At 41.2% G+C, this 16,621-nt stretch overlaps 1 protein-coding gene across 1 annotated transcript in view; it reads left to right on the top strand.

Annotated features, from left to right (window-relative positions):
- Positions 1 to 16,621, top strand: part of LOC139296058 (laminin subunit alpha-3-like) — a 53,429-nt gene that overhangs the window by 9,390 nt on the left and 27,418 nt on the right. Inside the window, exons 3-22 of the mRNA XM_070918339.1 lie at positions 1,561 to 1,678; positions 3,419 to 3,537; positions 3,631 to 3,801; positions 4,502 to 4,602; positions 5,703 to 5,818; positions 6,568 to 6,686; positions 7,077 to 7,167; positions 8,384 to 8,515; positions 10,045 to 10,095; positions 10,208 to 10,255; positions 11,383 to 11,517; positions 12,279 to 12,413; positions 12,806 to 12,940; positions 13,244 to 13,296; positions 13,951 to 14,050; positions 14,958 to 15,010; positions 15,126 to 15,231; positions 15,469 to 15,568; positions 15,703 to 15,859; positions 16,443 to 16,581. Coding sequence (XP_070774440.1) covers positions 1,561 to 1,678; positions 3,419 to 3,537; positions 3,631 to 3,801; positions 4,502 to 4,602; positions 5,703 to 5,818; positions 6,568 to 6,686; positions 7,077 to 7,167; positions 8,384 to 8,515; positions 10,045 to 10,095; positions 10,208 to 10,255; positions 11,383 to 11,517; positions 12,279 to 12,413; positions 12,806 to 12,940; positions 13,244 to 13,296; positions 13,951 to 14,050; positions 14,958 to 15,010; positions 15,126 to 15,231; positions 15,469 to 15,568; positions 15,703 to 15,859; positions 16,443 to 16,581 — 2,179 coding nt within the window. The remainder of the gene's footprint in view (positions 1 to 1,560; positions 1,679 to 3,418; positions 3,538 to 3,630; positions 3,802 to 4,501; positions 4,603 to 5,702; positions 5,819 to 6,567; positions 6,687 to 7,076; positions 7,168 to 8,383; positions 8,516 to 10,044; positions 10,096 to 10,207; positions 10,256 to 11,382; positions 11,518 to 12,278; positions 12,414 to 12,805; positions 12,941 to 13,243; positions 13,297 to 13,950; positions 14,051 to 14,957; positions 15,011 to 15,125; positions 15,232 to 15,468; positions 15,569 to 15,702; positions 15,860 to 16,442; positions 16,582 to 16,621) is intronic.

Here is a 16,621-nt window from a genome sequence, read left to right as displayed (position 1 = left end):
CTTCCCCTGGCCCTCCCTTAACGTCATCGCAGCCCGTGTGAACTAAACTTCCTCCTGGTCCTCAGCAGAACCAGCATATTGATAAAAGGCAGCTCCTCTGGAAAAGCTTTCCTTCTGTTTTTAGCTGCATGACAGCCCACATCTTGTTTGCGTGTGCCCTTTTTTTTTGCACATCCTGTTGCATGTAGGTGGAAGTGTTCTCTGATTAATTTCAAGACACACCCCATTCAACGTTGAGGTCAGAAAGAGGCGTTCTAAGCTGTTTTATTTACTTACCGATCTGTTTTGCTCAATGGCAACAGTGATTAAAGGACAGTCAAAAAGGCTATTCTAGGCTATTTGCAACGTAATGATTTTGTTGTTTGTTATTGGGGATTTTTGACAGTTTTCAGAGATTAAGACCAGACAGTTCCCAAACTAACCTCTGAACTTTCTCACAATCCATCAACCCTAGAGCTACTTGAACTTCTGGCCATCACTTTTCATGGTTGAGTGGAGAAATCTATCAAGATAATTGTTGATCCCCTTTGACACAGTCCATGACTCCTCAGCAGAGCTATTGCCATGCTTTGGTTTGCTTTGATATGAGTACTAGCATAGCCTGCCTCATGCAAGGAGAGATAGCAACCTGACTGTTTCAAATGCCCGCGGGGGTTTTCATCAAGGCACTGAGGGATGCTAGACGAGTGTGGGCCTGCCTTCATCCTTCTCAAAGAGAAGACAGTCTATAGAAATGTCTTTTTTTTAAATGACACACAATATTTCAGGTTTCAGTCCACGCCAGCAATGAAATTGCATGAAGATAAAATGCATTTCAGCCTCATAAAAACAAGACAGGGGTGTGGTGGTCAGGTGTAGGTGAGGCTTTTTGTTGACACTGCAGGTGTCACGTGCAGGTTGGCGTCACAGGGTTTAAATTCCAAGCCACACCAAGTCCATGCCAGACCATAACAAAGAGAGCTTTGACTATTACGAATTACCTTTCCATTGTACAATGTTCAGTCAAGCTGAAGTCACCTGCTTTTAGGCCTTGATGAGGATGTTGGTGAACTGCAAAGGAAACATACTGCTCTGAGCGTCATGAGCCTGACTGAAAGCTCAGTGTTGGCAGAAACAATCATTGGCATAATTTTCTGCCCTTGTATGGACTGTATATTCTGATGGAAGGTGAAGATAGAGAGTTCAGAGAACAGATGTGGATCATGTGGGCTTAGCTGATGTCTTTTCACTAACCTGGCTGCACCTGCACCTCTTTTATTGACTCCATGCTGACAAATGTTGGTGAACTGTTTGTACTTTGCTGTATGGCCACACAGAAGGCAAGCTGCAGGAATAAAAGCTCAGAGCGGCTAAATCCTCAGTATAGTCGTTAGTTCTTTGGTGATCACTTGCAAATATACAACCAAGACAGGAAATAAGAGTATTGTCAGAGCTGCCGGCCAAGACTGGACCTGACTTGATCGAGCAAGTAGAGCACAGGAAGCTACAACATTATGCCAAAATCCGCTCAGAGCAGTTACTGCTTTTTGTTTAGCCTGCTCTTTGTGTTCTGGTTTTTAGCTCTTCCATGTGGCATACGTCCTCATCAAGTTCGCTAATTCACCTCGTCCTGACCTCTGGGTGCTAGAGCGCTCGGTAGACAACGGGAGAACCTTCACCCCCTGGCAATATTTTGCACGTAAGTTTTGTTTTTTATTGTATTCTTAAAAATGCAGCATGACTTGTGCTATGACTCAAATGTTGAAACTTTATGATTGAAAGTCCCTCTGAAGTTGTTGGTCAGAAAATCTAAGATAAATGTGTTTCCATATATAACCTACCAGTCCACCAACCATCAGTGATTTGTAAGTAAATCTGGAATGCATGTTTGTATTTTTTAAGTAAATCATTTTCTTGTAAATGAATGTCTGCTATTCTCTATTGCCAACTGTATAACACAATAGTGATTTAGCTCATCCCTAGGTGACAGAAGCTTTTATACTTTTTGTTCATTGCACCTGGTAGCAGGTTTTTTCTTCAGATGCGACAATAGTGTGTTTGGAATAAACAGAAAGAGATTGCAAAGTGACTTATTAGAAGTGCAGTACAAACAGCAGCAACCACTTATTTACAAAATCCTGTCAAAATCACAAAAACAGAGATATGGAGGATTATCATGTCTTTGTAGTGAACGGTTGTTAAATCATAATTGGCAGATTTAGTTGGAAAATAGATTATAAATAAATTTTGATGGCAGACATTTTGACTCATTATATGAGGAAACGCACAGGTGTAACTAATGACATTAACAATGGTCCCCTAAGCCATGCCAGAGATCCAGCATGTAGAGTACCAGAGCCCCGAAACTGGCACTGCTGAATGGAATGCAGCCATTGTTATCGTTATTAATTAGACCAGCGTCTTTCCTGCTATGACAAGTCATAAATGTCTGCTCTGAAAAAGACCCATTGTGAGGATGGATTAAAGTTTGTTTTCTGGCACACATTTAATCCTGGCACACTGATCAGCCTGCTTAAGAATTTAAGACAGGAAGTGTGCGTGTTTGTAGTATGTGAAAAAAAATCTTATTCTAACTTTGAATGTTAAATGTCAGGCTTAAAACTTGTATGTTTTGGGGTAGATGTTTAGTAGAAAGTAGCAAGTGGTGACATGCAGTGAACTTCAAACTTACGAGGCCTATAATGTCATTCCATTTCCAAATTATCTGAACTACATACCTGACTACATGCTCTTGATTTGCTGAGTTGGCAAATCTGAGTTATGACGTCTATCCGAGAGGTACCTGAGCACGCAGATTGCCAGGAGATACAGCTGTGACTCATCAGATTTACAATCTCAGTTACTCTTTGCCATATTTTTTACTTGATCCAAGTTCATGTTTATTCAGGATCTTTCAAGACTGAACTTCTTAAACAACTCTCATGATTCATTCACTTACCTTTAATGATTTTGAAGGCTTTGTTTCCTTTTTCACAAACACTGCAATTGAATATTACTCCTCCTATAATTTTTTCCAATTAACAAAAGTACAAAAATACAGGTATTAATGCAATACTTTTCACATATTACATATTTTACTTATTCTCATATTTAAAATTCAGATGAATCCATTTAACATGATACTTGTTTGCTGTTTGCCTTCTGGGTTTGAATGTCCAACAGCAAGATTTGTGACTATAAGGTATTTTGGCAGCTGACTTTTAAATATCAGATGTCAGAGCTTCACAAGAGCACCCGAACGCAACATTTGTCAATGTGTCATTAATGAGGTATTGGTGTGTTGTATTGATTGGTGATAGAGAGTAGCTTTACAGAAGTCATCCATGTGATAATATTAATGTCGTTAGTTGAATTTGTAATTAATGGAATATGGGGTGAGAGATTAAAAGACTCATAATTATTATTCTTATTTTGGCAGATTCAAAGCGCGAGTGTATTGAAAGGTTCGGAAAGCAGCCCAATGCTCGTATATTAAATGATGATGACCAGCTCTGCACCACAGAATACTCACGGATCGTCCCTTTGGAGAACGGAGAGGTAAAACATAAAGTTTTGGAAAACCAAACCAAAATTGCTACATTTTATAAGGTATCAAAAACAATCGTTGTGAAATACATTTGTGTTGTCCAGATTGTGGTGTCTCTGGTCAACGGTCGGCCGGGGTCCAAAAACTTCACCTACTCGCCAGTGCTACGAGACTTCACCAAGGCCACCAACATCCGCCTACACTTCCTCCGCACCACCACCCTGCTGGGCCACCTGATCTCCAAGGCCCAGAGAGATCCCACCGTCACACGCAGGGTGAGGCACATACTGTACAACCTCACACAAAGGTGTCATGCTGGCACACTCTTGTTTCCCATTTGGGCAAGCCAAATTTACAACTCTGCACCCTGCACCCTCTAGCCTCCTCCTTTATGCTGACACAAACACACTGACCTGCTCCCTCCTGCTCACACATTCATCCTTGTCAAGGCCTAATGCCAGATCTGTCTGTTGTCAGCATGGTAATTCCTTTGGTAGAGACAGCTAGGACTGGCTTGGACAGCTCCCACAGGCTGCAGGTGCATACTATGGCACGTCTCCAAACTGCAGACAAATATTTGTTAATAAAATCCTGTAGAGTAATAGGGCTAAAGATATCCTGTAACATAGCTCTGGTGAAACTATTAAAATTGTATAAAGTAATTCCAGATATGTATTCTCAGGATTCACGTCCAAAACAGCTAATTCATTCTTCTTCATATGACATGCTGAGAATAAATCTGTGATGTCTGCTGTTGATTCTTATCATAGATTTTTTTTATAATGCACTGATTCACCCCATAAAACTGGACTCACCTCATCATCATCATCATCATCATCATGGTATAAGTTTGTTCTTGTCAACACGTGTGACTCACTTCTGCTGCCAAGCAAAGCCAGACGTTTGTTCTGGTGTGGGTGATGTTGCTGATAACACCGCTGTTACTGTGATAACATTTTCCTTGTTTGTTGACAGTATTACTATAGTATCAAAGACATCAGCATCGGGGGACGCTGCGTTTGTCATGGCCATGCACAGGTGTGTGGTGGGGGGCGTAACCAGGACAACCCAAACAGGTTGGTAAAGCTCTTCATCTTAAGCAATGCTGTAAATATTTGACTCAATACTTTTGTGTGGTTGAAGCATTTTTCATCACTCATTAATTACAGCCTGAAGTGGTTCTTTATAAGCATTTCAAAAGTTAACCAGTAAATTCATTCCATTTGTTTATTCATTAACATAGCTTAATAGTCTTCTTGCACAATGGCCTCCTGTGTATAACCAGTTTACTGAGATGACTACATGCTGAAAAGACACACAGCAAAGACCACAGAGATGCTGCTAAATCTAGTGATCTGAGTGATAGTGAATTGTTTCTGAGGAAGGACAATTACCTCATATGTTTGTATGTTGACATCACCATTGTAAAGGGCAGCAGATTATTGTAGTTAGTCTGATTACTGGCTGTGACGTTGTAAATAGTTGGTAAAAGGGCAAGATGTGTGATAACCACTGTTGTCCTCTGTATTCAACAGCAACTAAGCTACAGAACAACATGGCATTCATGGCTATCCCATTGCTGCTTCAATCAATATTTTTATACTAACAATGATTCAAACTACTATGTATAATATGAAAGGTGTTGCTTGGAGTGACAAACACACAGTGAATTATCTCCCAACTCTGCAGTTCTCTTCAGTTCTATGGAGCGTTTTAGCGTCTTTCAGCTCATTGTTTTGGTTTTTACGGCTTTACTGTTTACTTTTACTGAAGCTGTTTTCAGGAAAAGGCTCTGATACGCTACTTGCTCAGCATCAAACGACAGATGGACAAAGTTAGAACTAGCTAGCTAGCAGCTAAAGAGCCAGATATTTCCCTCAGGAGTTGGTGGAGACCAAAAAGCTAAAAGTGGAGTGAATGTTGGACTTACATTCATCGGGTTGCCTGAAACATGACTCCAAATGAATTCTAATGTTGCTCTGTGTCTGCTGTATAAATAGGCAGCTGTTTGCTGACACATTTACCTTAACAACTAAATAAGGTCATAATGTGTCAATGCTGTGTTTACAGCTTGTTTTGTTGCTGCCAAGTGGTTAACAAATGAATTAATGCACATTTAAAGAAAGTTCTGGGATTTTGCATCACTAAATCCAGGTGTCTCATCTCCTCTCTGTAGACTCCAGTGTGAGTGCCAACACAACACCTGCGGTGAGTCATGTGACCGCTGCTGCCCAGGATTTAACCAGAAGCCATGGCGTGCCGCAACTGTTGACAGCCCCAATGAGTGTCATCGTAAGTGTGCATGTACAATTGTTCATTCAATGTGTAAACAAAACCACACTCTGCTACTCCCCACGCTGCTGGCTCCTTGAATTACGACCCACAGAGTGGACTGAAGTGTCCTCTTGCCTCTGATAGCTAAGCCCTGTCGCGGATGCCCTGATATGGTATTGTAGAGAGCCTCAGTGAAGAGATGAGAGGACATTCCTCATATGGTATGTGTGATGAACAACACGGTGCACAACTAGCTCCAGGATAACTGCTTTTTGTCAGCTTAGCCAGCTAGTCTGCTGGCTAGCCAGTTCCTCGCCAGCCCACCAGATAGTCCCCCATGCCAGCTTATCGGCGAGCCATCCAGTCAGCCAGCAGAGCCTGTGTTAGCTGGAATCTAATTGCTTTGGACTGTTGACAAAATTTCCCTTCATGAAACATGACCTTGTAGCAGCCATAAAATCAGAGGGAGAAAGATGAAGAAGACTTGTAATCCAATCAGTGCTCTCATGCAGCGGAAATGTACCTTAACCATTCATAAACATTAATGAGACACAGGGGTGGTATACAGGAAGAGGATGTGCCGTCTTGTTTAATTTGTATTTTATAGTTTCTCTTAATACTTAACAACCACACTTATAACTCCTTTTTGGAAAATGAGTAGCTTAAAGGGGCTTAAATACAGACGGGGGAGTCAGAGATAATTTGCTGAGGCATATAGAATAATTCTGTGTGTATGTGTGTGTGTGTCTCGGGGGTTTCCTCCTCAGCCTGCCAGTGTTTCTCCCATGCCTTTGACTGTTATTACGACTCTGAGGTGGAAAAGAGGGGAGCAAGTTTAGACACCTTCGGCAGGTACAACGGAGGAGGAGTGTGCATCAACTGCCAGGTATGAAATGCAATGTCAAGTCTAAACTGATTCCTGTGTGTGAGTGTGTGTGGTTGTAGGGGGGGAGGAGGAGGACATCAAAAAAATGAAGAAAAATTCCATGTTGTCTGTGTATGTCTTTATGGAGTCCTCTATGGAGCGTTTAGTGCTGCACCATTTACTCTTCAACTTGTGCGAACGGGTTTGTGAGGCCAAAACAAACTTTTCCCATTTATTTACACCGCTCCAAGAAATTCATTTTGTGTCATTTTATTTTGTCAAAATAAAGTCGTATTAAGTGTTATGTTAATATGACATCCCTCTGCAATATGATACTGATGCAGAGAATGTGTAATGTGCATTTCAAACAAGAAATTGGAACTCACACATTATTGTTGTGTTCTTCTTCAGCACAACACTGCTGGAGTGAACTGTGAGCGATGCCTTCACGGTTTCTACAGACCTTTCAGCGTCCCCCCCGAGTCTCCCACTGGATGCATACGTGAGTTGCGTTTTCTGTTTGTCCCCTTGATTTACTGTAACATTGAAATGTCCAATTTTCAATTCTACATATTTTAGTCCATTTTTTGATTGTTGTTGCTACTAGTTTATTTATCATTTTTTAAAGAACTTTGCATGGCAAGGATCTGAGTGTTGCTGGACTGTCCAGGGGGTGTGGCTAGATGTATGTAGGCTTATTTGTGTCTCATAGTTGAGAGCTGGTGCTGCCTTGTGTGTGTTATTATTTTGTTTTGGTATTTTTCTTTATTCTATTTTATTTGGGGGTTGGGTACGTGGCTGCGTTCTGTTTTCACGCTGTATCTCTAGACATATAGAGGTGGAAAATAAGTGTAGAGACATGTGGGATAACATTTAGATGCTGAATAGATGTTGCTGTGGGGGTCTGCACCAAAATGAAAGGCTGTGTAAATATCGTACTAAAATGGATGTTGAGACAACATGCATAGTTCTCAATAGTTGTTCTGTGTCAAGTCTGGAGCAAAATATCCTTCAGATACCAGTTCAAATCCATTTCCGCAGCTGGTTTAATGAATGCAATGAAAGCATATCACAAAAATGCAACTTGTTGGGTTGAAATTTCCAGGATACAGCACTATCTAAGTTTGGGAGCTAAATAATGTTACACCACGTAGGTATTCGACCTATGAGTTATGAGTGAAGTGAAGCCAAAACAGTGTTACATTCAAAGAGAGGCATCAGTATCCTGTTTGAGACAGACACAAATGGCACCATTGCACAAGCACCACTGGCACCACCAGCTTGTATTATTGCTAAACTGGGCTCCGCTCTTGTTTACATTACTTTAATGGTCTATGGCTGTTCCTCGCCGTATAAATAGCTGCCAGTTGTGTTTGGACATTAGAAAGTAGAGGAATTAAACTGGTTGCCCTTAGCGCTTTGAAAAGTAAACCATAAAAATCCACAAACTCAATTAAGTCAGCTTAGCTGAGAAGTCAGTAAAGGTTCTGTAATCATTATTTGCTTCTGAGATATCTCATTTTGAGATGATGGATGGTTGAAAGCTTTCTGTACTGATGTTTTATGTTATGTACAGTAAATATATCTTTTCCTTATGATCAATAATACTGTGCTATGTTTATGTGTATGCATGTCCATGTTAGTCTACATCATCTGTTGGCATTTGTGCACATTTGTATATATATGTTAGTTAAAAAAACAACATGTGACCCCACCAGCCTGCAGGTGTGATGAAGGGACTACAGCCGGCTGTGAAATGGGTTCTGGAAGGTGTATCTGCAAGCCTCAATTTGCTGGAGAAAACTGTGATCGCTGTGCTGACGGATACTATTACTACCCTCAGTGCATTCGTAAGTTTTGTTTTTTCTTATCACACTCTGGATACCCAGTTTACCTAACGGATGGGTGGATAAATAGTTGGAAAACGTAGGGGTGAATGTGTTAATATGTCATATGGCATGAATCACATCTTTGAGGGCTGCAGGTAAAGGCACTGTAATAAAGGAAGGAGCAGTTAGCCCTACCTGTGTCTGTGTTTGAAAGCTCAGTGTGTCAAGGTATACAGGTGAAACTGAAGCCACCCTTTGATGGCTGGAATCAGTTTCATGTTCACCCTTTTTTTTAGCCTTTTGTGTTTCAGCCTGTCGGTTTTCCCCTCGAGGGAAGAATACAACCTTTTTGGAAGAGGCTTATCATTATTATATACTCAAAGAAGTATGCTTTTAATGCTGCAGGGCTACATGCAGACGGATGTATGCACATGCTACAATATTGACTAGCGCACATTCCACATGCCATACCCCCATCTAAACAAATAGATGCAGATATTAGACACACAAATAGAGTTTCCCATCTTATCTCATCTGATCTGGCTACAGACTCAGGAGTCTTCCATGGCGTAGAGATAAGCCTCCCAGTCTTTCATCTTTCATCTTTTTAAGTCATTTTTATTTCTCTGTCTTTGCATGACAACATCTTCTGTGTTGCTGGACTTTGAATAACTTTGATTGACCTGTTATATCATCTAAAAGTTTCATGTTAGTTTTATGCGGTCATTATACTGTACACAAAAAAGCAACAAATGTGTAATCTGCCCCAGGTGTTTTATTTGTTATGTCATATACACGTGAAAGTAATTGTGGACTGAAAATTCAGACTTGGCATTTAATGAGGAATAGAATGATTTATTACTAGAAGTTATTATTAAATTTGGGTCTCTCATCTCCAGGCTGTCTGCACTGACAAACTGGTCTAAACATGTTGACACAGTCATTAGGAGGCCGTCTGGGTTCTAAAGAGATTTTTTTCTGTTGTTTTTTGTCACTGTATGAAATTTCTACAACCAGTGTTTTAATTTATTGTTATGATTATTGACATGTAGGGAAGTTATGTGAGAGGATTGATACTGCTCTTGTGTCTGTATTGTAATGCTATATATGTAGCTGGAGCCACCAGCCGGTTAGCTTAGCTTAGCATAAAGACTGGAAACAGGGGGAAACAGCTAGCCTGGCTCTGTCCAAAGGTACCAAAATCCACCAACCAGCCCCTCTAAAGCTCACTCATTAATGTTGAGTTATGTCTTGTTTGTTTAATCAACAAAATGGTAAAAACCACAAGTTGTGGATTCCAGCTGAATATTTATTGTAAGGACTTAATCTAACTCATTTAACTCTCGGCAAGAAAGTTAATGAGCAAAATGTCAAACTATTCCTTTAAGGTTTGCCTCAAACTGCATTGTGGTCTGTTTATGTTTTTTTTTTAATCTTACAGCAAAAGCAATTCCCCACTGCGATAAATAAAGGTGACACTTGAGGTTTTACTTGATCACAGTTTCCCATCAGTGGAGGTCTTAATTTTGTGTCTTTTCCTTCATAATCAGGATATCCTGTATACCAGACGACCACCAAATCCCCTGCAGGACCTATTGTGGGTAAGTAAACAAGATTTTGCAGTGTCTCATACCATAATTTAGCTTGACAGATTTTTAAGCAATGATTTTTTATGATTTTTTTCCTCCATCCTATTGCTTTCTGTCTGCATAGGGCCCACAGCCTGCCCTCCAGGTTATTTCGGCTCACCCAGCTGTCAGCGTGAGTGTGATTAGACCTGATATGTTGTGCTACTACAGAGGTGTTTACACGGCTATGCAACGTTAATTGCTTTTATTGCTTCTTTATTTGCATTTACTGTATCTAAAAACAAACTTCTGATACTGTATCCTCTCGAAGAGCCCTTTATTTTTTTGTCACCTGAGTCACATTTACTTTAGTCACATTTACTAGGTTGTTAAAAAGCGCTTTAGAGGACCATGTAAGGCACCACTCAGTCTGACTTGGTTTTCTTCGGAGTTAAATGTTAAGAACATGTGGCAGAGGTCAGTCAAGAAAAGGCTTAATGAATGTAGGCATGACTAAAAGTCAGGTCATGTTTGCAGGCCTCATCACAGTTGGGTTTAAGGGGATGGTTCAAATACTTATATAATATGTTGTCAGAATTAGTAAATCGGCTGCTCAGTGCCAGCAGATCTCGTGCAATTGTTGAGCAAAACACTGGTTTTAAATTATCATGGGGATTTAAGTTCAAGTTCAAGAGTGTTCTCTCCTGATAGCAATAGTCATTTGGGACTGTCCAGTGAGAACTAACCAGTCTATTATTAGTTATGGCCCCTGTTCTAAATTCCTTTTTCTGGTTTCCTCCAAGCTGGGAAACCCATTATTCATAATATGGCATTTCTATTAAAACAAAGACCTTTAGCCCTTTGCTTTTTCTGTTTTATCATTTGTCAGAGAATGTAAGCAAACACTAACTTTCCTTTGACTTGTCTCAAGAACGTGTCTTTCATCCTGTGAGTTGACTGAGAAGGAATTTCGTCAGCAGCCCTTGAAAAGCTGATTTTAATGATTGGGAGCTGCTTAGGGGCACAAGAAAACTGTGGCAGTCTCTCTGGTGGCTGTCCTGTCTTAATGCCAAGTCTATTCACATACCAATACCAGGCGAGGCTTGGCAAGACGTGGGCACCAGTGTGGCCGTACCACTGTGTGCCACAATATGAGAATAGTTGACGGAAGTATTTGTCATTCCCTGTTGAAAGCACCCAGGCTCATTTATAAACAGGCTTCAGGGTTCAACAGGCAACTCATTTGAATTTCCATTAGTTGGGATTTAATTTGTTTACTTTTATTGTTAAAATAAACAATGCTAATGTGTTTGTGCACAGAGTGTATATGTGACTACAGAGGGACTCTGTACGGGGTGTGTGATGCTTCGGGACGCTGCCAATGCCGTCAGGGTGTGGCGGGGGAGCGATGTGACCGCTGTCGACCAAGATACCACTCCTTCCCAAATTGCCAGGGTGAGAAAGAATCACCATGCCAATGAGCGTTCACCCCCCCACAGACCATTAAACCTCATCAGTGTAACTTGACTGAATGCTTATGAAACGTGACCTTTATTTTGAAAGAGATGGCCACGAGATGTTATAATGTAGATATAAACACAGCATACCAGAAAAGAGAATGGGGATTGGTTTCCACATAGCAGTAGTGATATTTTGGACTAATTGCAGACAGTTACACAGTGAGTGCAGCAAGCTTGAGCTTTATTGTTACACAGAAGTGTCCCTTTGTCTGCATGAACCTGCTTGTACTAATTTGTGGAGCAAGTACATTTTAAAGTCTAAACTTAAGACTTTTGACACTTTTTTTTGACACCTCCTTAGATGACCTTCCTTAGAAGCCCAGACCAACCGAATCTATTTTATGTCATCACCAGCTTATGTAATTTTAATAACAATGGTCTAAAATAATCCTTTGAAGAATGATCTAATTTTAAAAACTTGCTTTAATGTGTAGTCTGTCATCCTATTCTGTTTAAGTTATTTAATAGTTGCTTATGTTACAGGTCCTTGCTTATACACACTGTTTATATAAATTCATGTTTTTATGTATTTTTTAAGTAAGTAACCAATGTTACATAGATTTTAAGGAAACCTACAGTGCCAGACAAATAAAATGAATGATGATTGATTATTTTGATTCTAATGAGGAATATAGAGAATATAACTATGAAAATTTGCTGAAGCAGTAGCTTGTGACCCTCTTCCTCTTCCTCCAGAGTGTCTTTGTGATGGCGCTGGTGTGGCTGACAATGTGTGCAGTCCAACTGGCCAGTGTGTTTGCTTTCCCAACTATGGGGGACAGGAGTGTGACGAATGTGCCCCAGGCTACTATGGATACCCAGACTGTGCTGGTGAGTTGCTTGGACCCCTCTATGTCCACCAGTGTAACAACGATAGATAAACCAGTTGTGTGCATGTGATCTGAGTGCTCGTGGAAAAAAATGTTGTTGCTGGTTTCACTGGGCTTACTGTGGCCTCTTCTCAAGACTCTGTGGAGCAAACATCTTCATTCTCCCACAGTATCCCGAAAATCCGCATTCATTTATTTAACATATGCTGCATGACACAACATTTTGCAGAGAGCTGGAACATGAGATATATATATATATATACTTCTTCCTTCTAGGGCATCATATTTCCAAAAATAGACAACTGGGAATCACTGAAGAAAATAAGATTCTAGACCTAATAATGAAACACTACAGGCTTACGGTTGAAGTTCTTACTTGTTTCCTGTCCCCAGCCTGCCAATGTTCACAGCAAGGCTCATATGGCAACATATGCAACCCACTGTCAGGACAGTGCCTGTGTCTCCCAGGGGTGGTGGGCCAGCAGTGTGACCGCTGTGCCTCTGGACTCAGGTTCCCCCATTGCTCAGGTAACCACATCAAGAACCATCATAGTAATAAATGAAGTCATTTTGGGACTGAGCAGGAGCAACAGTTATTACAGACCAATAATATTTAATATGGCAGTGCTTTTTGATAGAGTTCAGCAATGTCCCGTGTTGAAAGATGTAATTTGTTTAATGTGTTGATAGTTCTCACTTCAGTCCCCCTTAATATATAAGATTTGACCACCTTGGGCCTTATTTGATGGTCTGTTACATTAACTAATTATACAATTTACTGATTTACTTATGTTTATGTTATGACTTTGTGTGTTACTTTTGTCCTTCTAGCTGCTGTAAGTGTGTGTAACCAAGCAGGAACAGAGGTCACTGATCCTCAAATGGTATGTCACTCTCAGTAGCCTTTAGTTTTCTGTCTACCCAAAGCGCTTCACAGATTAGGTCACATTCACACACCGGCGACCGAGCTGCCATGCAAGGTGCTGGTCTCCATCGGGAGCAAGTTAGAGTTCAGTGTCTTGCTCAAGGACACTTCTACATGATGGGCGGAGCCGGGGATCAAACCCCCAACCCGCTCTACCCTGCACTACCTCCAGTGCGACAGTGCTTGTGCCTTGATAACAGAAGTGGTCACAGTCTAAACCCAGTACTGGCCCTGTGGATTTACATGACCTCAAAGTCGTATATGTGATAACACAGCTGTGCTGCTTAAACTTATTCTAGCAGATTTTTCAAGGAAGTGTTTTTCCCTGAAATGTAAATGCAATTAAAATAAAGGAAAAGAGACTTCCTTCCACTTTGAAGAGAAAGAAAAACAACAAGTCTCTGGAAGGTTATTTTCGCCTCTATTTTAGAACATATCCTATGTTTGAAAGAAAGAAAAACTGCAAATTTCCAGTCATTCAGAAAACTGGCACTGTAGTACAATATGCAGGCGCTTGCAACTCATTTCAATCTATCTGATTGTAAACAAATATAACCTTTCAACAGTAGCTACCAGTCTCAACAATCCTTAGATTCCTTATCTGTTGTTTCAGGGCTCCTGCCGCTGCCTACCAAACGTAGAGGGATCCCTGTGTGACAGGTGTAAACCTCTCTACTGGAAACTGGCTACAGACAACCCTCGTGGCTGTATAGGTAAGAGACCGGAAATAGAACGGAAAACTATAATTGACTTCATTTTGTAAAAGATGAAAGAAATAAGAAAAAAAGAATTGTTGACCTCCTCTCAGCCAAAAGTGCCCCAGTCTCATTTTTTTTCTCTAGCAGTATTAGTTCTGATCACTGACCCCATTTTTCCCGCTGTATTAAATCACCAGTAGCAATCTGACAAGGTACTGATATGGGTCTTGGCCCCTCTTACCAGAGGATATGTCAACATACCCCTGTCAACAAGGCCAGATCTGCCTTCCTGTCCCTCAGAGGGGAGCTGAGGAATAACACGTAAATACAGGCAAATTCCTGTTAACTGCTTTGAGTGTGGAGTGGCGAGTGAACCTGTGAGATTTCATGCTGTGAGTTTGCAGTAATGAGTACCCAGCGGCACATTAAAAACAATACCTCTGGACTTTTTCTAACCCCACAAAAAATAACTCTTAAGTCCTAATCCACTGAAAATACTTCATATCAGAATAATAAGGTGGCTCCCATTATCCAGCCAGTGAGGAAAACAGCTTCAGGCTTTGTCCAGATAGCTGTCTAATGTTACTGTTCTGCTCTCTAGCAAGAATGCTGTCACGACCACACTGCCTGAAGACACAAGGTGGGGGGGGGGGGGGGGGCTTTCAATATCCCAAGAATGCCTCTGGTTGACTGTGGCTGGACATTAAGGGGAAGTTTTTTTTCACTGGGTTGAAAGCAAGCCGTGACAGTAAATCTCCTCTGGACCTTTGATGTGCAGATCTCTGAAGATAGCGGGGGTTTTGTACTGTTGTGTTTCACCCATGAAAGTGACAAAATCCTGTAATCAGAGTCTATTCACTGTAGATCCCCTTTTATGTTTTCATTTCCTTTCCCCTCTCTTTCTGTCTCTCTCTCGTACTAGAGTGTCAGTGTGATGTGAAAGGGACTCTGAGTGGTGTTGGCGAGTGTGAACAGGTGAGTATTTCGTCACTACCTCCAGTGACCAATACACATCTATGAATTATTGTTATCGTAGAGTTTTGACTCTTTTGACACACTTATTTTGTCTCCTGACAATCTGTTCGTCTAGAAAAGTGGACAGTGTCACTGTAAGCCTAATTCATGTGGACATGCATGTGACACCTGTAAGGATGGATACTTCCTGCTGCAGAAAAAGATGTATTTTGGTTGTCAAGGTAAGACATAATTCTTAAGTTTTAAGTTTAACCTCTCATATTGCTGCAGTGAATATACAGCAGAAGTGTACTCAGGGTGTGGCCAGTACACCGTGACATCACCTTTGGGTGTGGTTACAGAGGCACCACCCATGAGTGATGATGGGGGTGGGTTGCAACAAACTTTCAACTAGAGAGGGCAGGGAAACACTGCTTTTCAGTCTGACTTTTTAATAATGACTTTTCTCTCCCTGGTAGGCTGTCAGTGTGATGTAGGGGGTGCCATTGACATGACGTGTGATGAGATATCAGGACAATGTCGGTGTCGGAAGAATGTAGTTGGCCGTAAATGCACTGAGTAAGATATGGCTGTCTTAAATGTCAGAATGCATCATACAAACAGTTTACGTGAAATATTTTTTCTCTTTTGAAAATCTATATATAATATTACTAACTAACAAAGATTGTATTTAAATGTCTGTTCCTTGTTAGGCCAGCACCAAGCTACTATTTTCCCACTCTCCACCAACTGAAGTTTGAGGTTGAGGATGGCACCACGCCAAATGCCAGACCAGTGCGCTTTGGTTATAACCCCCAAGAGTTCCCAGATTTCAGCTGGAGAGGTTACGCTGTAATGTCTCCTGCACAGGTTAGTACATATTCACATCAGTACCTTGATATATTGGATACATTGGTGTGATTATTCTAATAAATTACAGTATCGCTGGGACTATCTCCAACTTTCATAACCTTATAGCTTCTCTTTTTTCAGTCTATTCAGATACCACCATGATTGTTTTGCTTTTACCTCTGCACTGATGTTCCTGCTTAAAGCACACAACAAATATGGACACCAGCTCTCTTAGAACTAACGCTGTCTCTCTTCAGCCGGAGGTGATCCTAACGCTTACCCTTGGCTTTCCTGGCCCTTTCCATATTGTAATGCGCTACTCCGTCCCCAAACAAAAGGGGAGAGCACGAGTGAGAGCAAAGATCTTGGTGGTGGACAAAGCTGGCTTTCAGTCTTGCTGTGACTGTAAGTGAAGGGCCTGCCTTCCTTTGGCTATATTTTCCTCTCTTCGTCTTTGCTTGTTGCCCGTTTATTAACCAGCTCTGTTTGCTTAAGTTCTCAGCCTGCCATGATTTTTAACCTCTCCCTTAACGTTATACCCTCATTGTCTACTCAAACCTGTGCCATTGCAGTCAGCTGTGTGTCACTCTCGTCCCTGCAGAGTGAGGTCAGAGTAACAGTGCATGTTGACCCAAAAGATGGGAGGCAGCACTTATTCCGTGTGGTTCTGCGGTTCACTAACCCGAGCAGCGCCAGTGTGACAGGTAGCATCAAGGCTACCAATAACAGAGGCACTGCAGGTAAGGCTGCCTCGGACATTGAATCCACTCTTACATTTCA

The sequence above is a fragment of the Enoplosus armatus genome, chromosome 14, assembly GCF_043641665.1.
Source record: "Enoplosus armatus isolate fEnoArm2 chromosome 14, fEnoArm2.hap1, whole genome shotgun sequence".
In the NCBI taxonomy this organism is placed as follows: Eukaryota; Metazoa; Chordata; class Actinopteri; order Centrarchiformes; family Enoplosidae; genus Enoplosus; species Enoplosus armatus.
The sequence above is the reverse complement of the archived record's forward strand: the minus strand, read 5'-3'. Positions and strand labels throughout refer to the sequence as shown.